The sequence below is a fragment of the Cygnus olor genome, chromosome 8 (genome assembly GCF_009769625.2).
Source record: "Cygnus olor isolate bCygOlo1 chromosome 8, bCygOlo1.pri.v2, whole genome shotgun sequence".
In the NCBI taxonomy this organism is placed as follows: Eukaryota; Metazoa; Chordata; class Aves; order Anseriformes; family Anatidae; genus Cygnus; species Cygnus olor.
This window is the reverse complement of record NC_049176.1, coordinates 16,487,267-16,510,393: the sequence shown is the minus strand read 5'-3', so window position 1 is coordinate 16,510,393 and position 23,127 is coordinate 16,487,267. Positions and strand designations below refer to the sequence as shown.

General features: G+C 48.4%; 1 protein-coding gene across 1 annotated transcript; it reads left to right on the top strand.

The window, feature by feature from the left end:
• Positions 1–6,245: 6,245 nt before the first annotated feature.
• LRRC8C (leucine rich repeat containing 8 VRAC subunit C) lies at positions 6,246–22,422 on the top strand. The gene is given in 18 exon segments (XM_040565560.1): positions 6,246–6,355; positions 17,652–17,758; positions 17,761–17,792; positions 19,981–20,651; positions 20,653–20,696; positions 20,699–20,856; positions 20,858–20,987; positions 20,990–21,175; positions 21,178–21,359; positions 21,361–21,394; positions 21,397–21,433; positions 21,435–21,537; positions 21,539–21,714; positions 21,716–21,882; positions 21,885–22,023; positions 22,025–22,064; positions 22,066–22,127; positions 22,129–22,422. Coding segments are annotated over 17 exon segments (2,376 nt in total). The 5' UTR covers positions 6,246–6,355; positions 17,652–17,655; the 3' UTR covers positions 22,241–22,422.
• The last annotated feature ends 705 nt before the right edge of the window (positions 22,423–23,127 follow it).

The following is a 23,127-nucleotide window of genomic DNA, read 5'->3' as shown; positions in this document are numbered from 1 at the left end:
TAGGTGTGATAGTTGTTCATACAGATACAGACTTTTGGCAGTGTAACCTGGACTGTTTGGACAACTCTGCAAATTGCATCCACCAGGAACGCTAACAGCTGTGAGAAGGGAAGAATGAAGCCTTTGGATTGCACGCTTTCAACTGTGTGAATGGCTTGTCGCCAGAGCCCAGAGGACTGAAAAGCACTTCTAGAGGTAAAGACAGACTTGAACGTGGAGTTGCTGATGTAGCTGAATCAGGTGTAGTTGCAGTGGAGAGCCAACCTTTAACAACCTGGAGAAAGTGAAAATGAAAAAGGTGCGTGCCTTGTGTATGGTAGCTGAATAGTTGGACTGACTGTTTGTGTTGTCTACAGGTTGCTGTAATTGATGCCCACTCATGTCGAAAGGCTGTTACAAGTTCCCTAATGCTGCTCACTTTCCTGTGCAGTCACCCTCTTCAGACACTGTGCCCACTGGGGCTTTTTTTTTTTTTACCAAAGTGCTGAAACAATGGAGTATCCTGTCTTTTGGGTTGGTTCCCTCCTGAAGAAGCGTGAAATAGCCAGAGCTGAAGTTGTGAACTTAAGTTTTTTGGTTTTTTTTCCTAAGAGTTGGATTCAAATTGATTTGTAGTAAAGTACAAGGCTCAAAACTGCGATTGAAAAACAAGAGGGAATAACACCTCTTTACTGTGTGCGCTGAAATATGGGCAAGTCTGAACATTAATAATTGGAGTGGGGTCAGATGCATTCCACGTAAGCAACTGTCAGTGATGAACAAGCACAAAGCCCATGACAGGATGTATGCTGGCTTCCTCTGTTGGAAGTAGTGTAGGCCTGGACCTGTGTCATATGTAGGCAGCAAAGCATGCATCCGTTCATCTGGTGCGAGGGCCTCGTCTAATGACACAGGAAAATGTTGGGACCTGTCTTCTGCTGTTACACTACTGGTTTAAAGAATCACTGGCATTGAGCTAGCGTGATGGGGAGGTTTTCATTCTGTTGTGCCTCCTTTGGCAGCAGGATGGCCTGAGAGCTGTGCTTCCACGCTGTGCCAGAACATAATTTTAGTGCCTAGTATCTCAGTGGCATTATAAATCCAAGATGTGATTGCTTTTATCTGACCTGACACTTCTGCATCCCATGCAGAATCCCATGGCTCTTAGAGCTCCTGAGCTCACAGAGAAGCCACCAAAAAGCACTTCACATTTTGTTCCTTACTAGCTATGTCTGTATCAGCTAATCACCTTTGCGGGTAACTTGACTAGCTCATCCCCAGTCCACCAAGCCTTCTCCCCTGTCAGGCAACAAATTTCAGGGAATCATTTAGTTGTGTTTTTTGTCAGTGTTGATCTGTTCCAGCGATTAACACAAAGCATTGTTTATTTGAAGTTTAGGCAGCCAAGATTGCTGCTATATTTTAGTACTTTCTAATTCTGAGAGTCTGTTCCAATCCTGACCCTTTCCTGGCTAATAAGCATGCCATATGTCTGATTACTCAGGTTCCCATGCAAAATAGGAAATTAAAAATTCCAGATGATCAATAAACATTTCTTTTTGTTTATTTTGAGATGTCTTTTAAAATACCACAGAAGTTTAGGGACCTGTTTCTCAAATGTTTATCATTGTTAGATGTGTAAGAGGATATTTTCATTGAGAGCACCCTGTTTGTTTTTAATTTGATTTATTGACACAGATTTGCTAGCAGTAAAAGATCTGCAAATAACTGTTGAAAGATAGTGGACAAAAAGATGAGCAGTCTGACAGTGGAATTTCATGGGGGGAGGGCATAGGGAAAAAAAATCCAAGCTGGGGTCTAATGACAAGAAAAAAATGGGTTCATCTTTGAAAGATCCAAGCACAAAGCATGATGCAGAGTGTACCATAACTGCCAGTCTGTTACCTCTTTCCATGATGTAAACCAGGGGAGTGTGTCACGGAGCCAGTGATTCAGTCCCATACAGCATCACAACCAGGACACCAGTCAGGGTATGTCACCGTTCTGACAAACAGACACTCCCCTCTAAGTAGAGCCATTTTGTACTAATTTATATTCTGTGCATTAATTTGCTTACAAGCAGGCTGGCTCTGTGAGCATTATGGTCTGGCTTCTGTGAGGGGTAGGAGGCTGTTGAGAAAACCAAGTATAAGAGAAAAGTGATCACCTGAGTTAAGCCATCTGGTGTGTGAATGAGGGTAAGAGAAGGTGCCCATAGAGGAAAAGAAAAAAAGCCAGTACATATGTGAGACCAACTAGAGCAGTTTAGCAGGGACCGTCAGAGGGGGCAGAGTTAGGGGAAGGCTGTGAGGCAGGACCTCAGGCAGCCAAAGGTGTCCGGGCTGCCCCAGCTACCCCTCGTCCTAAAATCCTCCCCCAGAAGATGTCCTTGCTCCTGCTTGCTTATTCGGTCACACCAATGAAGATGCACTGGTAGTAATAAGAACAGCCACTGTTTGGATGGCAGTGTTTAGCAATTATAAAGTGCTTGTTCTGAGCTCTGGTTGCTGGGCTCCATCCCTCCTGCCTTGTGTGCAGTACCCCCCCTTACTGCATCACCTCTAAAATTAGATGATAAGATGCTGCATCCTGTGAAGCACGTGGCTCAGAGCTGCAGTAGGTGTACCGAGCGTAGCTGCACGGCTCCCCAGTTAAGTTTGCAGACAGATCACTGAAGAAAACTTAACGATCAGAAGCCTAACAGAGGTAAAGCGCCTTTCAAATCCAGGAGCTCCAGTTCAGCCAAAGGTCAGAAAATGGGAGTTAGTCCTGTTTCTTTTGGCATGTCTTTTGCTCTCTGTTTTCTGAACAATACAAGGTATGTGGGGAGTGCTGTCAATACAGCACTCCACAGAGAACTAGTTAGGCCAAATTCTTCCCTGATATAATAGTACTGCTTTCACTGTAATTGTAGCAGTGCTGAATGTGGCTCCTCTTTACTTAGGAACAACAAAAGAGTCCATGAGATTAAAAATCCTCTTGTGTTTTCCTTCTGACTAAAGTAGCTGTTAATATGTTTAAAAAAAAAAAGTTGCAGGCTTAAGAGATGGTAGCATACTACTCACCTTGCTCTGAAGCCTTGCTTCTCCTACCTGGATTCAATCCATAGCATCCACATGATCTATTTTAAAAGTCTGCATTTCCAGGACATTGTCGTTGTTTAAGCATCTGGTGGTGTAAAATCAAAGTCATGTTTCAAAAACACTGCTGTGGAGGGAGAAGGGTTTAAAATGTAAATCTGGAGGAGAGCAAAGCAGAGAAAAGATAAACTGACAAACTTCAAGTAGCTGAGAAGCACTAGAGCTGTCAGAGCATGCAGCTTGGACGCGAGTTAAATCACAGAAGTAATTTTTCAGTACTTTGTCTGAAAGCAATTTAGCTTTCTGTGTTAGCAGATTATGCTGTTTTCAACAGTTGTTGGAAAGAGATGACTGATGGAAAGCATTTTCATTGTGGGTCTGTTTCCAAGTATAGTCAAAGCTCTTGTACTCTAGCCCCTGTTCTCTTGCCCCAGTTTCTCGCCTGAGGCTGAGGGGAGATGGGATCTGCCAAGCTCTGAGCGGCACCATCCCCTCGTCCCCAACTTCAGGGCTGCTCTCGGGAGCCAAGAGGCTTGGGGATTTTGAGGGGGAATAGGAAATTTAGGGCTGTATCCCAGCAGATTCTGTGCTGGCACTGTGCATCCCGACCCTGGATCACGCCAAGGAGTCAGACCGCGTGTAGCTGAACGGGGTGAGTGCTGACGGTGCCGGCTGTCCCTGCGGCCGGCTGGTCGGCCGTGGGTTTAACTCAGAGCAAACCAGCGCTGCACTGGTTTTGTTGCAGTGTAAATGCTGCAAGGCAGCACACAGTAGCAGCAATAACACTTCCGGAATTTGTAAAATATGAATGATAGAATAGGCCAATTGACAAAAAAGGCAAACGAACGAAGTCGGCAGCAATGGCATTTCTTAGGTGGCCTGTCCCACATTCCTTCGGAGTCAACGGAAAAGAAAGAGGCTATCTGAAATCAAAGCAAGCAAACTTGCAGTCACACACGTGCTTGAATCCTGTTTCATTGTGGTAGAAATGATGCTTTCAGTAAAATAAAGACCCCCAAAGGACTTCAGGCTTCAACTGCCTGGATGGCCTTAAAACAGTAGGGGAACTTTCCAAATAAATTACACAATTTTTTGCAGGTAGCAAAGGAGTGTGTTTAATTTCATATGTGAATTTTGGGCCTTATCCCACCAAGAGCTCATGCAGTAGAAGTGCACTAAGCCTCCATCCCACCAGGTGTAATTATCCATGGACTGTCTTTTCTATTGCAATATCAGTGACCTTGCCTGTGATTATTCTTCTTCGGGAAGTTTAGCTCAACGCTCAGAGTACATCAGCAACTCCGAACAAAAATAGCCCAAAAGTCCACAACAGGAAATGTTAACAATGGCAGGCTTACTGGCCACCATGTCACTGTGAAATAAATGAGCAACCGAGAGGGACTTCAGGGAAAAGCAGCAATGTGATTAGGTAATGGGAGGGACTGGCTTATGAGAAAAGACTAAATGAGCTAAGTGATGACGAAAGGGTGAACAGAACAACTGCAGATGGCTGAAAGAAGAAACCATCCAGGACAGGGAGGGATTCTCTTAAGCTGCTGCCAGGAGTTAAGAGTAATGGAAAGAAACCAATAAAAAGAAAATGAATGCAGCAGTCATGGTAACGGTTTCTTTAGCTCAAAAAAGAAACCCAGGGCATTTGTCCGTATGGAAATCTTGCTCATTTGTTTTAATCTTCTGCCATATTCCCCGGTGCCTGGGGACAAGCATGAAAATTATATAATGGTGAATTACTGCGGAAATCTTTTAGGCTGGCGGCTCCGCAGGACCAGGAGGGAGCTGCGCCAGCTTCAAGCCCTTGGTTCTTGAGGTTCCTCAGAAAACACAACCCAACCGGGGGCTTCTGCTGAGGGAAGCGGCTCTGTGCAGCAAAGCACTTAAGCAAACGCTTCGGTCGGATGATGAGCTGAACTTCCACTGCTATAAATCACATCAGCGGCTCCCGGATGAGGAACCTGCGCCTGCCCTCAGCAGCCCCGAAGCAGATGGCTCAGAAGGACGCGAAGCCAGAATTCCCCGCAGCAGCCCCTCGGTCCACATCCCGATCCAGTTAGCGTTTCTGCAGTAAGACAGCTGTGATGCCTCATGGCGTATTTGTTTCCATTAACTCCCCCCAGGGGGGTTATATATTTGAGTTTCTCCGTGTTTACATATTTGCGTGTCCCTGCGGGGATACACACGCTATCCCTAAGGGTCGGGGCAAGTCATCGGAGGAAAAGCAAGCGCCTCCCTCTGATGCTGAGCCTGTCCCGTCCCGGCTCTGCCAGAGCCGTAAATCCTCCTTGGCAGCGCCGGGCAGAAGTCCCTTCCAGCACGCCGCTCCTTTCAGCAGCAGCTTGCAGTCCGCGCGCTGTGAATCGCCGGGCTGCAAGTTTGTGTTTCCAATTGTCACCCTCTGAGGTGCTTCGCCGCTGTCAGCGCGCTGCCAGCCCGCTCTCCTCACAGCCTTCCCAGGCCGCCCCGCCGGAGGCCGAGGCCTCGCCCAGCTCCCCCCGCCGCCACCCGCCCCGCGGCCGGACCCCTCCCGGCCGCCTCACGCCAGGCCCCGGCGCCGCCGCGGGCCGCCCCCCGGGGAGGCGCCGGCTGCGGTGACCGCCCCGGCCCCCCTCGGCCCCGGGGCGGAGCGCGGCCGGGCCCGAGGGGGCTGCGCTGCCCGGCCCGGCCCCGCCGCCTGCCGCGGGCTGGAGACGTGGCCCCGCGGCGGCGAGGGCGGAGCGCGGCTGCCGGCGGCCTCCCCGCCCCGCCCGGCCCCGCCCGGCCCGGCCCCGCTCGGCTCGGCTCGGCTCCGCACCGCTCCGCACCGCGGCATGAGCGCCCGCCCGCCCGGCCGCCGCCCGTGACCCCCGCGCCGAGCCGGCAGGCAGCAGGTAGGTAGGCCCCGCGGCGCCGGGAGCGGGCTTCGGGAGGCTCCGTGCCCGGGGCCTGGCGCTGGGCGGGGGCGGCCCCGGGAGGTGCCGAGCCCCGGCGGCTCCGCGCTGCCCTCCCCGGGACGAGGCAGCCCCGGCGGGCGGCTCCGGGGGACCCCGGCCGCCGGCTCTTCCCCCGCGGCTCAGGCAGCGGGGCCCCGGGGGGCTGCTGAGGGCTCGCGGCCCTCCCGAGCCCGCCGGGGGCGCGGAGCGGGGGCGTCCCGGTGCTGCTGCACCGGCTGCGGGCGGCCCCGCATCGCCTCGCCTCGCCTCGCCCTGCCCTGGCGGGCGCTCGCCCGCAGCCGCTGCATCTCGCCGGGGAGAGTTGGCCAAGCGCGGTGAGAGGCTGGGGAAGGCTGCAGGATGCGTCTGGTAGGATTTCATTGGGAAGAAAACGTGTGAAAGTGGGGGAATGTGCCGAGATGGGCGTGCGAGCTGTGGCCTGCTGGGGTTTTGGTAATCGCTTGCTCCGAGGTCGGACGTGCGGTCGGTGAGCAGCGGGGTTTCACCACGCACGTGGGCGCGTTCGCTCCCGGGAGCGCGGCAGCCCCGCAGGATGCTGGAGAAGAGCCCGCGGAGGCAGGGGGCTGCTTCGCGAGGTGGTGGGGAAAAGAGGAAAAAAGATGGCAGTGCGGGGAACACGGGAAAAATGCCTTCCCTGTTCAGCCGAGGGGGCACGTTTCCCCTCCCCCCTGCGATTTCAGAGCCGCTTTTACTTTTCTTTCTGGCACGATGGAAGCAGTCCGAGGGCAGCGCTCCCGTCCCCGGGCCCGTTCTCGTTGTTCCCCGGACACGCCGCGGTCGGCAGCCGGGGCCGGGCCCAGCTCCGCTCCCAGCCAGTTCCCCGGCGCGACCTGGCCTCGGGTTCCCGGCACCTCGCCTGTGCCCAGGGCTGCCAGCAAGGCGCAGCAGCCCGCGCTGAGCACCTGTGGTTTCTGAATCATTTCCTTTTCCAGTTGCACTCTGAGTTTGCTAAAATGTGTGGCAGCGGTGATGCTGCTTTCCTCTCGTCTGGGTAGTTACAGGCCCTGCTGTAGGTTTTACAGTAATAACACCGTTCTGTGGTAGCTTTTTTTTTTAATTGTTTACTGTTGGAATAACTTTTAAGAAGAAACTTTCTGACAGAAACCCTAAAAATTCGTTACTTTGTGTGCCCAGCATTTGTGTGCCCAGCATTGGACATGGCCAGCGCTGGCTGCCAGAGAAGACCAGCATCGGAGACTCCTGAACTCCACAAAAGTTCCTCGCTTCAGCGCCCGGCGCTATCAGGCAGCCGGATCCCATAGCAGCCCGGGCTGCTTCCTGCGGCAGCACCGCTGGAGCCACCACCTGGGGCTGGAGGCCCCTGGTCAGGGCTCTGCCCGCGAGCGGGGCAGCGTCACAGCTGGCGGCGGGGAGGTGAAATGGCATGGGGGTCACCCGAGTGGCCGCAGGGTCCGAAACAAAACGGGCCGGAGGCTGTTGGGAGCAGCAGTTCCCCTGATTGTGCATTGACCTCTTAGCATTGATTCAAGTGGCCCCTATTTGTTGCCAGAAAGGCATTTCCCAGCCCAAGCCTCTTTGAATGCTGCAGGAAGTTAAAAAGCTCCAATGGTACTCCAAACAATTCACAATAGCAGGAGCTAGAGTTGAATTTTACAGGTTTTTTTTTTTTCCATCTTGAGAAAACTGAGTGAAAAGATCCTGTCCTCGCTGCCGGGGAGCTGTGAAGGGCAGCGGAGGGGGGGCGTGTGGTAAGGAACCGCCTGAAGAGGAAACATTGTATGTCAGGGAAAAAAGACAGGAACTCTAAAATACTTCCCCCCAAAATCTTAGTGCAGCAAAGAAGCCACTCTCTCTCCAAAATGGTTTGTCAGGAGACTGTTAGCCAGCGTTGGATTTCATGTGTTCGACATAATGGAAACTTTTCTCTCTGCTTCATCCCCGAGCTGCGCGCCCAGCGGTTCTGTGTGACCCAGCTCTGGTGCAAGCTCAAGCCGTAGCACAATGGCTTTGGTTGGGTTTTGGTGTTTCCTGAGACCTCTGTCCCCCGAGGAAGATGGGAGGTTTGGTTCACTCTCTGGGCAGATGCGACAGTGCCATTTGCTGTGTCGCTTCCCACTGCAGCGGAGGGCAGGCCCAGTGCTGCCCCGTCCCCAGGCAGGCACAGCATCGTGGGCTGCCTGCGAGGCTGGCAGCCCTGGCTCAGCCTTCCTGCACCGCGCTCCTTTGGTGCCTTGGTGCCTGACGCAGTGTCTGGTCAGGCACAGGACAGACCCTAGAGCTGCATCATCCGGAGAGCTGAAGCTTGGATCGGGATGGTGGGGTTTTTCTCCGTTTTTTTTCCAGCGTGGAGGTTGTGTCGGCTGCTTCCATGAAGGGCTGATTTGCAGTCGAGTGTTTGATCAGGTAGGTAGGGCGGTGCCATGTATGTGCTTTGTGCGTTTTCTAATCGTTGGGAGAATCCTGCTTTAAGCTGGAGTGCAGGGTTCTTGGCTGTGTTATCTCGGATAGGCTTGTAGTAATGTGTAGGGTCTGCTTCTGGTGTTTCAGCGGTGATGAAAGAAATGCCCCCTGCAGGGCAGCATGTCACAGCTCTCCTGGAAAGTTGCTGGCACTGCTGCTGGAGTGAGTGTGAAGATCCCCGGGGTCTGAACCAGCGCGGGTGGCAGAGTCTGTTCCTGCAGAGTGGTATAAAAGGCATGTTTCTCTCTCTGCCGGAGTCAGATTTCAACTTTTCATTGACCCTTAGGCAAGCAGCACCCAGCCTTGTATACCAACTTCAAATTCTGGACTAAGGATGCTCCGGCTGAAACCAAGCGAGACACCAGCCCACGTTTCCCTTCAGTGGCAATAGCACCCAGTGATTTTTGTGTTGATGGGAATCACAAATTCAACAAGCCAGCATGAGACTGCTAACTGCTGCTGAGAACACTTCCAGTTTTGTTTGCTCACCGTGGAAACGAGGTAGGAGCTTGGACTGCATGCTTGCTCTGGAGCTGGTGGTGAAGCAGAGCATGTGTTGGGTGCTGCCCCTGCCCGCTGTGCTGTGAGGGGCTGACACGTGCCGGCTTCACGTCACCCTGTGGCAGCTCGGGAGCACGGGTTGCTGTAAGGAAGCAGTTCGGTATTCTGAGAGTGCACTGTCAGGTGTCTCTATTTGCCAGCCAGCGTGTGTGCCTGAGCAGTAGTCCCAGTGGTAGGCTGTTCTCATGCGAGCTCACAGGGCGAAGTGGGTGTTTGTGGACGGTATTGTTGGAAAAGGCCCCGCCTGCAGCAGCCCGGTCCGAGCCCTGTGCGATGGCTTTGATCTGGCGAAGCTGGGGCTCAGTGGATACAGCCTTTCGTTCTGTGGGGCACAGACAGGCTTTCTGATGGAGTGCATTTCGAGCTAATCCCTCCAGCGGGCCACGGCTGGGTGCTGCACTGAAAACGTCTGGTAAAGAATTTAGGCAGGTAGCTCTGGTTTCCCAAACCTCTGAGGTTGGTGATCTTTAAAAGTCTTCCTGCATGAGTAGCAATTCGGGTTCTGTAGCTGTTCGTGTTTATCTTACCCGTTTGCATCTGAACAAGATGATCATACCCGTTATAAGAATGCCCATGCTTGAGTTTCTATATGTTAGTCTTTCCATTTTTTCAGAAGTGCAGGTGGGACTGAGCTATGTTTTCATTGTTGGGGATTTTTGCCACAAAGGATGGTTTGGGGGCAGGAAAATGCATCAGCCGTGCTTCAGGCTGAGAATACCCGCATGTTTATTTGGGCGTTTGGGGATTTGTGTTTTACGAGACTATTGCAAAGTTTAGAAAGCTCTCTTGTGTAGCATGCGAGCAGGAGCAGAAAAGATCCCTTATGCGAAGTAGTCTCACAAATCGTGAAAGCAGCATTTCTTTAATGTTTTTGGCTCAATCACCGCTTAAAAAGTTTTAACTAACTTCTCAGATGGTTGAACCGCTTAGACTCAGAATGGACCCTTTGTGCTTCACGTCCCAGTTAGGAATTAACTTTTAATTATATCATCTGAACATTTTTATTCTGAGCACTTGTTTTAGCCTGGAGTCCCTGAATATTCCTTTGATAATGACTGGCACTAGTTTATGTAAATTCTCTATCCTATGACATGGTTCCTGTCTTCATTATCTGAATATATCAGTAAGTGTTTGTGGAAAGCCTGTTGTAGCTTCGATTAAAACTTGATCAGCATTTACTTTTCTCAATCATTCAGACGTATTTCAGCAGTACTAAAATAGTACTTTCTGGAAAGTTTCTTGCTCTTGGGTTTGCTGTTAAAGGTTTTCACGTGCATTAAGAACATTTTGCAGCTCTGGAAAGAGGGCCCTAGGCTTCAGTGATAGCTCTGATAAACTAAGAATGTGATTGCCAAAGCCCAAAAGTGGAGAGTATCCCATGGAAATGTAGAGTTCACTTTTCTTTAAATTTGGGCAAAGAGTTCAGCAAAGCTACATCTCCACACAGCACTATGGTACAAAAGAGCTGCTATCGATTCCACTGAGATTTTATCTGGCAGAATCTGGCCCTGGACATTTTTTTGTCTTCAGTCCAACCAAACAGAAGTCAAAGAGCTGCTGACAATAGGAAGTATTTTTGGTGTGTAATGCATGAAAAAGGACCGAGGCTCAATTAAAACAACAAGGGTATTGTATGGGATGCCGTCGCCAAGGCGGCGCTTACTGGATGTGTAGGTGGAAATTGCAGCATATACTTTGATGCGCAATTATTAAAGTCACTTCCTCATTACATTCTTCAGGTCTGCTCCAAGTTCTGGATTCGGGGCTGGGAGGGGCTCCCTGGGCACCGCAGCAGGGACGGGGCGGTCACTGCAGCCTCTGAACCCGCGACGCTGGCTGCGGGCGTTGGGCAGGGCGTGGGCTGTAGGGCCACCAAACTGTGGGTGCTGGAATAACGCGTCCTACGGGCTGGCTGTATTCTGTCCACTCCCCGCATGGCAGCCTAATGGCGGCTGCGGTTACGTGCGGCATCAGCACAGCTCCGGTGGCTTTGCAGAGGAGTTTGGGCTTGCTGTGAGTTCAGACTCAATCACTTGCAGAGAACTGGAAAGAGGAATATTGTGGTTTTGTATTCATCCCTCCCGGTAAAGGCAGTAGGCACCTTTCTGTTTGCAGCTGGAGGCACGGCAGGGCGATGTGGCGTGCCCAAGGCAGGGAGTCCATGGCCACCTCCTGACGGGAGTCCTGACTCACGCTCTGTCCTTCCTTCTGGCCACATTTCCTTGCCAGCTTCACCCCCGAGAAGACAAATGTCAAGTGCTTTGTTTGACGATGCAGTAAACATACGTCTCTTAAAAATAACTTGTTTGGATGCAAATGGATTGTTTTTAAGGACTTTCCAGTTCCTTAACGTGGGATTTATGTTTAAGCAACAGCATCATTTGTTTGTATTTCTTTCAAATGATGGTATTTCTTCCTATGAAAACCTCTGCTGTGATCAACAGAACAAAAAGTAGCCCATCATGTTTGAAGAAATGGCAACATGCGAGACCTTTTTGCTGTACTTCCAAATACTCGGTTTTCAAAGTAGTTTTTCCAACCCCCACTTCCCCCTCACCCCCCCCACCCCAAAAAGACAGTTTTTATTTTATTTTACAGGAAACACCAACGGCTGTAGAGCCTGACAGGGGACACTAGTTTCCTGCAATGCTTCAAAGCCAGGGAGAAATTACTAGTAACGGTATTACTGTCTGTTACATGGGAGCAGACCAAATGCTGGACATCTTGGTCAGTGCAAACAGATAGCAAGGTAATTACCAGAGCTCAGTGTCAGGGCAGTTCAGATACCATTCCTCCGCACGTACGATTTCTGTAAGAACTCAGATAAGGGCACAGCATCAAACTCTTGGGAATTAGGAGTTGCTAATTCCAGCCCTTATCATCTTATTTCCCCCTTAGTCTAATCAGTGCTGTTTCAGACTGGAGGCCTTGTCACTGGGCCCACTTTTGTTCCCCTCTCGGTTAGGTGACGAAGTGGAATGGGTTCATTATCTGTGTCTGCGGTGCCAGCACAAGCAGTGCCAGGAGCTGTGGGGGACTCCAGGGCAAGTGCTGGAGACGAGGATCAGCCTTTGTAGTTGCCACAACTAGCAGACACATGCAAAACCACAGTTTCCAAGGTTTATAAATTAAAATTAGTCAGCTGTGGGCAGATGTTTACAGTGCAGTAAAAAATGCTTCCCCAATACACAGGCTAAATTTTGGGTCATAGGGGTCTGGAAAGTTTGAAAAAAAAGACAGCAACTTCTGTAACATGCATAGTCCAGTGCTGTTCCCCTAAGCCTGTTTCTAGAAGTGGTTAGAACAATTTTTGGTGCCACCTGAAAAGTGACTTGACAGTATTTCTGTAGAGCGGTGACCACTTAACAGCCAGCTGCAGGCGCTGGGGATGCGTGATGCCAGTCCCATGTGCCCTAGAGCTCAGCAAGTCCCTGCCACCAAGTCACGAGCTCGTCGCTTCCTGTAATTGCTGTGGCCTCTGTTACATATGTGCTGTGCTCTGTTCCTTTAATGAAGCTGAATATGCTATAAATCATGTATGGGAACCAGCCCAGAGACCTACTGTGCAGCGGTATTCCCAAAGGCATTTCATAATTTATCCTAACATATGCAATATATTTAAAACAGCAAGGAGAGCTGGTTCTACCCGTCCAACGCTTCCCCCTTGATAGATCTTGATGTGAAGGACTGCATGGTCCCAGTATAAATTTTCTCTTGCGGAAAACCATCTCTGCCAGCGGCTCGGGGCCATGGCTGCGGTGCCCAGGGCTGAGCTTAGGAGGTGGTGGTGCCGGTCCTCTGCCCAAGGCGGGGTTGGTGCAATGGCAGGGAAATGTGGTTCAGCGTCAGCTGGCGAATAATGCTCACATCTTTTCTGGTTAGCTTGAGAGATACCACCAACTTGTTGTGCTTCCTCATTCTAAACTAAACCATTTCTGCAACCTTACCTCTGTCCTACTGCTGTGCTCTTCCTCCTTTCTCCCTCTGGCCTGTTATTTATACCCTGCCCTAACTGAACCAGTGCAACCTTGACATTAACTGCCTGCCCAGTGCGCAGGGGCCCCGACTGTGGTGCGAGGCTGTGGATGTTACCTAAAACAAGCGATGGATGACCGCAATTGCCGGAGGGCACAGCAACGTGGTTGAGTACCTGTTGGAAGAGTAAGATGGCAAAGAGCTTGCCTTCTGGTGAATAATGTCTGTAGCCTGACAAACACAGCGCTGCCAAGCCGCAGTCTCTCACATGCAGCACAACAAGCAGCTGTGCCGCCGCCATTCTGTCAGACGGTGGGCCGGGCCGGGCCCAAAGTGTGGGGCACGTCTTCGGGCTTTGCTCAGCAAGGATGTGATAGCTGGGACGGTGGCAGCAGGCCTCGCTGCTCAGCAGCTTTCTCAGCAGTCTGGAGGTCATCCTTCCCCTCATGGCCAGGCCGGTCCCCAGCCTGGGGACGGTGAGGGAAGGACAGCAAGTGACAGCCCACAGCCATCCCGCTGTACCCTGCTGGGGTCTGGGTGCTGACAGACCTGCACCAAGAGGTGGAATAGAGGCAGGGATGCCCAGTTATCTGTGTCCGTTCAGAGTTACGCCGCCTAAAACAAGTTAAGTCGCTCCACAAGCATCTACTTAAAAATAGCAACGGTCACCTAGCAATAGCTGGAGCGTGGGGAGCCGCGAGGAGCCAACAGCGTGTTTATTGAGGACTGTATTGGAGGTGCACAGCCACGAGCATTAACGTGTCTGTACCCTGTAACCATGTCGCATCCCTCAGGCTGCTCTGAGCATGGGCCGAGGTGAGGAGCTCTGGCAGCCTGCAGTGCCGTGGCAGGAGGGCTCTGGTGTGTCCGCTGGTCTCACCGGGAGTGGCAGGGTGGCCGCAGCTGGAAGCCATGTCTGTCGGCCTACCCCCGTCCGGCCACTGACGCAGCCGTTCCTCGGAGCACGAAGCCTGGCACAGCCGCAGATCCCACTGGCAGCCCTGCCTGCCCACTCCTGCGGGCTGCCAGAGCCAAGCAGCTAATTAATTAATTTCCTTTACGTTCTGCAGCGTGTGTCCACACCGCATCCCTGCGTTTCCCCTGGTGAAGGCCAATTGCTCAGGAGGTGCTTTGTGACGTGGCTGTTTCGGAGTCATCCCCTGATTTAATCTCTCATTTATTAAGTCTAACTTGTGTCTAGTACTTTCCTTTCCCACTTGAACCTATTTATTCTCCTTAGCTCTTTCAGGTCACGTTAAGTCATCGTGCTGTGCTTCTCATTGCCCATGCATGAGCTGATTTCTGTGGTTAGATTTCTGCAGGAGTAAGTATCTGCTATTTGGTTGGAAGCTGTTCCTGTTTACATCAGTGAAGAGTTTGGACCTGAATGTCGTGGGTTTTGTTTTGTTTTGTTTTGTTTTCGGTGTCTTCCACATCTCTATTTCCAGCAAAAGCCGTATCTGCTTATTATCTTGAAGTCTTTGCACGTGCCTTCAGGGTACTGGATTTGACCCTCCTTTTCCATTGCAAGAAGATTCAGGTGTTATTTACACATCTTCCTGGATTCCAGCATTTCATTTTATTATCATGTACTTTCATTGATTGACTCTTCTTTATATCCTAGAAAATTTAAAATAATAAAAACCTCCTAGTTTCTCTCCCCTTCCATTTTGTTGTCGTTGTTTTGTTTTTCATCTGGCAAACTCTAAGCACTTTTCTGCAGCACTGTTCAATGAGCCAGTACAGCTCTTAATCTGAGTTTCTTTCTGATTTCCTACTGGTAGCAGAATGCCAGGTGATCTGTCTCATGTGCAGTTTCTTTTCTCTAGAGATTGAGGATTGTTAGAAATACAGGATAGAGAAAAAAAGAACAAATTCTGGTTGTAATTAGAAAAGTTACTCCAATATTTAGAATTCAAAGTTTCCTAAGGTGGGTTAAAAGAGGTGGGTTAAAACTTAAGTCACATTTCACGTTTTGGGTACCGTAAATTGTGCCATTAAATAGCATTTTGAATGTAGGCGAGCTGAAATCAGTCACACTGTCTTAATTTCCACCAGCTGAAATTTTAAACTCATGTTCTTCCATCTGCATGTGATAAGAGGAGGTAGCGACCTGCAATGGATTGTGTGCTGTCCCAGAGATGGCTCTTTGGGCTGCGGTAGGAATTTTTACCATCTCTGGTTTGATTTGTTTAAATGAATGTAAAGGTTGACAGAATCACTTTGTTTTGAGAGAATCACAACAGGTCTTGTTTGTGTGCGTGGCCCCGGGTGTCTGCTGTGGACAGGAGGGTTATGTCGGGGTTGTGTGGGCCTGCTGTGTCTCTGCTGGGGCTCTGAAGTCATTGCTAATGGATGTCCTCCTGGTCACTGGACAGGCCAGAGTGTGAAAGTAGTGACAGGGAGAGGGAGATGAAGACGGCGCGATTTTGTGTAACTCTTTGTCATGCCATTACAGCAGTGCTGGCAAGCCCAGGCTCCTGTGTGTTTCTTTCCAGTGTTTTTTCTTTAGTGCTGGTGTCACAATGAAAGAAGCACTAGGGTTTCTCCAGAGAATCTTGGAAAATGGTTATCCACCTTCTTCATGTCCAATCTCCATTTAAAGCTTCTTGTGAATGTCATTTTTTCTGAAGCTAAAAAAGAAGTAGCCTGTCATCAGACACTGCTAGGTTATTTACCATCGCTATGTGCAGTACTACTGCCATTGTTCAGTAACTGTTTCATTTTAAAAAAATAAAAAAAATAAAGGAAAATATAAGTGGAAAACAGATTGTGGTGTTGCTCTGCAGACCTGGCATGGCTCAGAGAGGCTGGCTGTGCACAGGTCTCCCCGCTTGGACCATTAATCAGGGTGACAGTATGTGCACTCTGCTAATGAGGAGTCACACTATGCAAACAGTGACCACAAAAGAGAACAAGGGATGGGAGCAGCATGTATTTGTGCCACCAGGAACTATCTCCCTTCATTTAAATTCTCCACACGTCACTTACAAGAAATAAAGCAACCACATAACACAACAAAGGACCCTAAAAATACAGAGTGGAGCCAATCAAATGGAACAGCTATGCTGTGTGGTGCAGGTCCTGAGGGCTGTCCCTGTGCCATGGGTCCAAGAGAGTTCCCAGCCCCTGCTGCAGCCTAGCCGAGCACGCATGGACCAGAGGAGTGGCTCCGGGGTGTGGATGGTACCGGCGGCTGCATCCCTTTACCACCAGGCAGCTGTTCAGGCCAGCTGGCAGCTTAATAAAATTAATAATAAATTAATTTGCATGTGCTGCAGGGGACTGCTGGCTGTGCAAGGGAGGTGCACGGCTTCACCTGGTTTCATAGCCTGCGTCGTGTCTTGGGGACTACTTCTTGAAGACGAGAAGCTGACAGAGACTCTCTTGTCCACCCAAGTGATGCTAAAAGCAACACAAAAGGGTTGAAAGAGGGCAGGGAGAAGGGGCTAGGAGGTGTTTATGCTCCCCAGTCAGGAAGTGGTGAAGCCCCAGCCCAGCTATTAACCCAAGCTCATTTACAGGCGTCACCTCGTGCATGCTGCTGCTTATGGGGATGGGTCCAGCTTCTGAGGAGCTGCTGGGCAAGCAGAGACACATTGCTCCTTGAGGGGGTGTTGAGCTGGCCCTCTTTTCACCCAAGTATGGCTGGTGCAGTGGGAGCAACGATACGTTCGTAAGATGGCCGTACACTTGCAGTTAGGGCAGTGTCCTTCCCTGCCTGGCTCTGGATGAGCCAAATCCCCCCAGTCCCTGGGAAGTGTGTCAGCACGTGCACCCTCATGGCTGAGCCGTCATGCTGCTGGGTGGCACCAAAGCCACCCCGTGGGTTCCAGCACACAGCTGAACCGGGACTGTAAACTCTTAAAATATGGCTGTGACATGAGGTGATTGTGGTGAGCGTTTCCGATATTAGTTAAAGGACATTCTTCGTAAATTGTCCTTGGGAGTATTTCTGTTACGTTCCCATGTGTATTTATCTTTCCACTGTAACTTACTGGGGAGTTTCAGTGCTGGTTTGATCTCAGGGATTCAGTTACACAACTCAGTGCGGACTTACAGATCGGTGTCTGTCTGTACATGCTCGTGCGGGAGCTGATTTCTCCGAGGAGGTGATGATGTAAGCCTAGACATCTGAGGTGAAGATAAAGCCCTTGATCTGCCCATACTGCCTGTAGTTCTGGTTAGCTAAAGCACTTTAGCAACTTGCGCTCAAAACGTAGTAGATTTAAAACTGTAGTGAGTATGCACACAAATATTCAAGAGCATCCCAGAAACCACTATGAATACAACGGAAGCGAATGAAACACGATAGCTAAACGGGCCTGTGAATTCCGAGCACCGGATAACTGCTTTAGCCCGGCCTTTGAGATCAAGGCTAGCGCGTACGGAGCTGGCAGTGTTTAGAAGGCCGCGTTGACCCGTCGGGTGGGGTGGGAGTCAGCACAGAGCACGTTGGTCTCCCTGCATGCACGGGACCTGGTGCTCCTGGGTGGCAGCACGAGTATCCCTTGTCAGGTGGGTGTCCGAGGGACCTTTGGGAGGCAGCTGGTGACTTTGTGCCCATCCCAGGCCTCTCATGTCCAGAGCGGCTTGTGTCAAACCTCTCGGAAGAACCTCTCACTGTCTTGCATAGACCGGTGGGTGCTGGCTGCAGAGGCTGATCGCTGGCCTTGCTCTTTTCCAGGAGGATGATTCCCGTGACCGAGTTTCGCCAGTTTTCAGAGGCAGCAGCCAGCGTTCAGAGTGCTGAAGCCCGGTGGGATGTGTTCACAGACTATCTCTCCGTCGCCATGTGATGATCGGTGTGTTTGGGTGCACGCTGCAGGTAAATCGGCCGAGGGAGGTGCTCTCGGGGGCACTGAGAGAGCAATAAGTGAGGACAGTCCTTGCGAGGACGGTGCCTTGCATTGTTTATCTCTTGAATTTGCAGTGAACAAAGCAAAAATTTGCTAGTCTGGGGATTAAAGCTGCTTGGGCAGAAACATCAAATAACACAGACCAGACTTTCTGCAGCTGTAAATCAGTAGAGCTGCACCAGAGTCAGTGGAGTGATGCCAGCTCAGATAAGAGCTGTTGCTTTGGCTTGTGCATGTATGCCTGTTTTCACCACAATCTGGCATAACAAAACAGATGATCAAATTAAGTTCTTTTTTGTACCACTTTTTTTTTTTTTGCTTAGAAGCTTGGAAAAATGTGATTCTGTAATTTCTGTTTTTCCTTATTTGGCAAATGTTAATACTTTTTGCTTTTGTGTTTCAAAGGGACTTGAAATGCATGTGCTTATTTTATTAACACCACCCACAACTAATATTACGCCTCCTCCATTCCAAAGCATCTCTGAGGATGCTGACGCATAAACAATTGACATTACTGTCACTCACTGTAGCTAAATTTTGCTGAAGAGCCAAAGCTGAAAAAGAATGGAAAGTACTGTTTGGTATGGACTCCACAGGAAGCAGAAAGTTGTAGTACTGGCTCAAACGTGGGTCCATGTATTTTGGCATGACTCAGAAATGGAGCTAAAGGGACACACTGACCAAAGCTCTTATTTCAGGAGGATTTGCTCACCTATATGGCCTAAGATTTTCACTTACCTAGTCCCAGGTTTCATGTGAAATCAACTATGGTTTTGCTGTATTCACCATTTAAATATTTCAGTTGAAAAGATAGGAATGTCCATGTTTAAAAATCTCTCGGTACAGTGCTGTTTTTTGCATAATAAACTAAGTGTTTGCTTAAGCACATGAAGTAGAGCATCCGTGTTTCTAAAGTTTACTTGCTTGACTGGATGAAGCATGCTGGAAAATAATGCATGGAAACACTTCAAATGACGGGCAGGTTCTTTTTATTTCAACTTACTACCAGAGGTATGAATCTAGAGTGTAACTAATGGCAGTGTGAGAATATCAGAATAGCATTTACAGGCAAAAATTAATGGTAGGAGTTTCTGAAGTGTCAACAGTTACGGTTAAAAACGTGTGATCTCATCTCAGCATCTCCCTACACCAGACGTGGATCGTCAGGAGGATCTGCCTTTGGAAGCTCTTGTTGCATACCCTATTTTTAGTGCTTTCAACAATCACGATGTCGAAGGATACATTCATACTGCAGTAGAAGGCATGTTCTTAGTTGGCTAATCCCAGGTAGTCATTCAGGGCAAATTACAGATCTTTTGGTTTATCACACGGATTAGTATTTTAAAATTAAGACCTCTGGGAGCACAGCCCTGAAATCAGACTGTTATCCCACTTAAACCAAAAGTGATTGTCCCTAAAGGCAATCTCCACCTGAGTTTACCAACGTGAATGGCGAGCCCAAATTAAAGAAGTTGCTGTTCTTTTGCATTGTAGACAGTCAAGGACAGGTACTTTGTTCCCACAGGTGTGTACTGTGAGAACTGTCTCTGTATGAGACACTGAAAAAATGATGTCCGTGCGCGTACATGTATAAAATGCCATTGACTCTCTAATATCACTATCAGTATTTATTAAGACTGAAGATAAACAGCGTCCTCCCGGCATAGATATGCCCGCGTTGGCTCTTTGTCAGCCATTTTGTGTGTGATAGACATCACAGTTTAAGTGTAAAGCCACATGAATGCAGTTATGCTGCTTTCAAAGCCTAAGCTCTTTCTGAATACTGTGTAGCATTTCCCAGGATGAATACAACCGTCAAGAACAGTCTTTCTCTGGGGAGAGCAGTGCAGGATATCCCTGGTCTTTTCTGGAAGCATTACCCATACTTCTGCTTTTTCTGGATTATGTCAATGCCCTTTTATCCAAATTATGGAAAGCTAACCATTGATGAAAAGGGGTGACCTAGTTCCTGGCATATAGAACAAGTATCTTGTTGGGACTAACAACAATAATAATAATAGCACAGACTGTGAGATCGAGTGCCAGGCTATGGGAAGGAATGCCTGACAGCTGGAGGAACTCCAAGGACAGCTACCCAGTGGTACTGCCACCATTGTTTGTACATCAGCTTAAAAGATATCTTTTTGTGTGTTTCAGGTCATGCAAGACAAGATAATATGCCTTCCAAAACGAGTACAGCCTTGCCAGAACCAATCTAATAGTTCAAATGTGTTTAGTGCAATCCCAGATACAACCCCTCTTCCTCCACCCAAGCCATCCACTCCTCCAGCTACAGTTGAAATGAAAGGGCTGAAGACTGATTTGGACCTTCAGCAATACAGCTTTATAAATCAGGTGTGCTATGAACGTGCCCTACACTGGTATGCCAAGTACTTCCCTTACCTTGTCCTTATACACACGCTGGTCTTCATGCTGTGTAGTAACTTTTGGTTCAAATTCCCTGGGTCGAGCTCCAAAATTGAACACTTCATTTCAATACTTGGGAAATGTTTTGATTCTCCCTGGACAACAAGAGCCTTATCCGAAGTATCAGGTGAAGACTCTGAAGAGAAGGATAACAGGAAGAACAACATAAATAAGTCTAATACTGTCCAGCCAAGCGCTGAAGGCACTTTGGTCAAGACACAGTCTTTAAAATCAATCCCTGAGAAGCTGGTTGTGGATAAGGGAACGCCTGGGGCATTAGACAAGAAAGAAGGTGAACAGGCCAAAGCACTGTTTGAAAAGGTGAAGAAATTTAGACTGCATGTTGAGGAGGGTGATATACTCTATGTCATGTATGTTCGCCAGACTGTGCTTAGGTAATTAATTCCTTATTATTATTGCATACAACACAGCACTCGTCTCAGAAGTTAATTTACAGTAGTCTGTAATGTTGATATAGAAGACATGACAGGATACAAGAATTTTTGCTGTAATCACACGATGGCACATCTGTTCTCTAAACTCTCCTACTGCTACCTGTGCTTTGTAAGCATCTATGGCCTCACATGCCTTTATACTTTATACTGGGTTGTTCTATCGCTCGCTGAAAGAATATTCCTTTGAATATGTTCGGCAAGAGACAGGAATTGATGATATCCCAGATGTCAAGAACGACTTTGCTTTTATGCTTCATATGATAGATCAATATGATCCTCTCTATTCAAGAGGTTTGCTGTCTTCCTGTCTGAAGTCAGTGAAAATAAGCTGAAACAGCTGAACTTGAACAATGAGTGGACTGCGGATAAACTAAGACAGCGGTTACAGATGAACTCCCATAGCCATTTGGAGCTACAGCTTTTCATGCTCTCTGGACTACCAGACACCGTTTTTGAAATCACTGAGCTGCAGTCTTGAAGCTAGAAATTATTAACAATGTAATGATACCAGCGACCATTGCACAGCTGGACAATCTCCAGGAGCTCTCATTGCACCAATGTTCTGTGAAGATCCACAGCGCTGCCTTGGCGTTTCTGAAGGAGAATCTCAAGATCTTGAGCGTCAAGTTTGATGACATCAGAGAACTTCCCCCACTGGATGTATGGCCTCAGAAATTTGGAAGAACTGTATTAATTGGCTCCCTAAGTCACGATATTTCCAAAACATTACGTTGGAGTCTTTCGGGAACTTAAAAGCCTTAAAGTTCTTTACATAAAAAGTAATTTGTCTAAAATCCCACAATCTGCTGTCGATGTTTCAAGTCACCTTCAAAAAATTGTGCATCCATAATGATGGCACTAAGCTAGTGATGCTCAACAACCTGAAGAAGATGGTCAACTTGACACAGCTGGAATTGGTTCACTGTGATTTGGAACGCATACCTCACGCAGTCTTCAGCCTTCTCAGTCTTCAGGAATTGGATTTAAAGGAAACAACCTCAAATCAATTGAGAAATAGTAAGTTTTCAACATCTGAGAAAACTGACAATCCTAAAGCTGTGGTACAACAGTATAACATACATCCCGGAGCATATAAAGAAACTCACTAGTCTCGAACGGCTTTCCTTCAGCCATAACAAAATAGAGGTTCTTCCATCCCACCTATTCCTATGCAACAAATCAGATATTTGGATTTGTCTTACAATGACATTCGCTTTATCCCACCTGAAATAGGAGTTCTTCAGAGTTTACAGTACTTTTCCATTACTTGCAACAAAGTGGAGAGTGTGCCAGATGAACTATACTTTTGCAAAAACTTAGACTCTGAAAATTGGGAAAATAACCTTGTCAGTCCTTTCCACCTAAAATTGGTAATTTGGTATTCCTATCCCACTTGGATATTAAAGGCAATCACTTGAAATTCTCCAGCTGAACTTGGTGAATGTAGATCTCTGAAGCGGACTGGTTTCACTGTAGAGGACACCTTGTTTGAAACGTTGCCTTCTGATGTCAGGGAACAAATGAAAGCTGAATAACTAACTTCCTCTTGCTCAGTTTTACAGAAATAATGCTTCTACCAAATATGCTGTAGAAAGTGCATACTTTGGAATATGCATTTAGTTTGTGATTATTTTTTTTCTTTTTCAAAAAGTCCTTTCTGTACAAAGCAATTTGGAGTAAGGAGTACATATATTTTTAATAAAATTTTCTCGTATTTTTTTCACTGTTTTAAGATATTTTAAGTTTATTTTACCCTGAGAACAAGGGTGTCTGTAACTTAATTTTTACTGGCAAAAGTAAATGTTTTTATCTGCTGACTTTTTTTTTTTTTTTTTTTTTTACTTTGGCTAATCCCAACAGGGAACTGTGTTTAAGTTGTATGCTTTGGATTGCATAATTTGTAACAGGTGATTATATTGTCTTCCTGGTTATTGTTAATCCCTTAGGATGTGGTCTTCAACGGGTAATCCTACAGTTGTTGAGTGCCCTGTTCCCTCTTTTCTTCAGTGGGAGCTGAAGGTGTTCAACATCTAACAAGATCTGGGTTGACCTTCCTTTTATTTATGACACTGTTTTCTCATATGGTCAAAGCAGGTAGAAAGGTTCTTTATGTACAAGGGCTGGAGGTATTTTAATTGGTCAGAGGGAGCATGCAGAATTCCTCCAGGGCCTTCTGGAAAGTTTAGTCCAGGTCTCCATTCACATGCAGCACCGAACAGGAGGCACTGATTGCAGTTTCCTCTCCAGAGCTGGAAGAGTAAGGCCACAGGTCACAGAGGAGTCACTACCAAAATGACTCATGCTGAAGATTTCTGAACAATGCAGAGAGGTTCAGGGGCCCATTTCCTGCTGACCTGAGTGTAAGGGGTGCAATGAACTCACTGTTTTGGAAAAGGCAATGCAGGGAGATAAAACACTAATT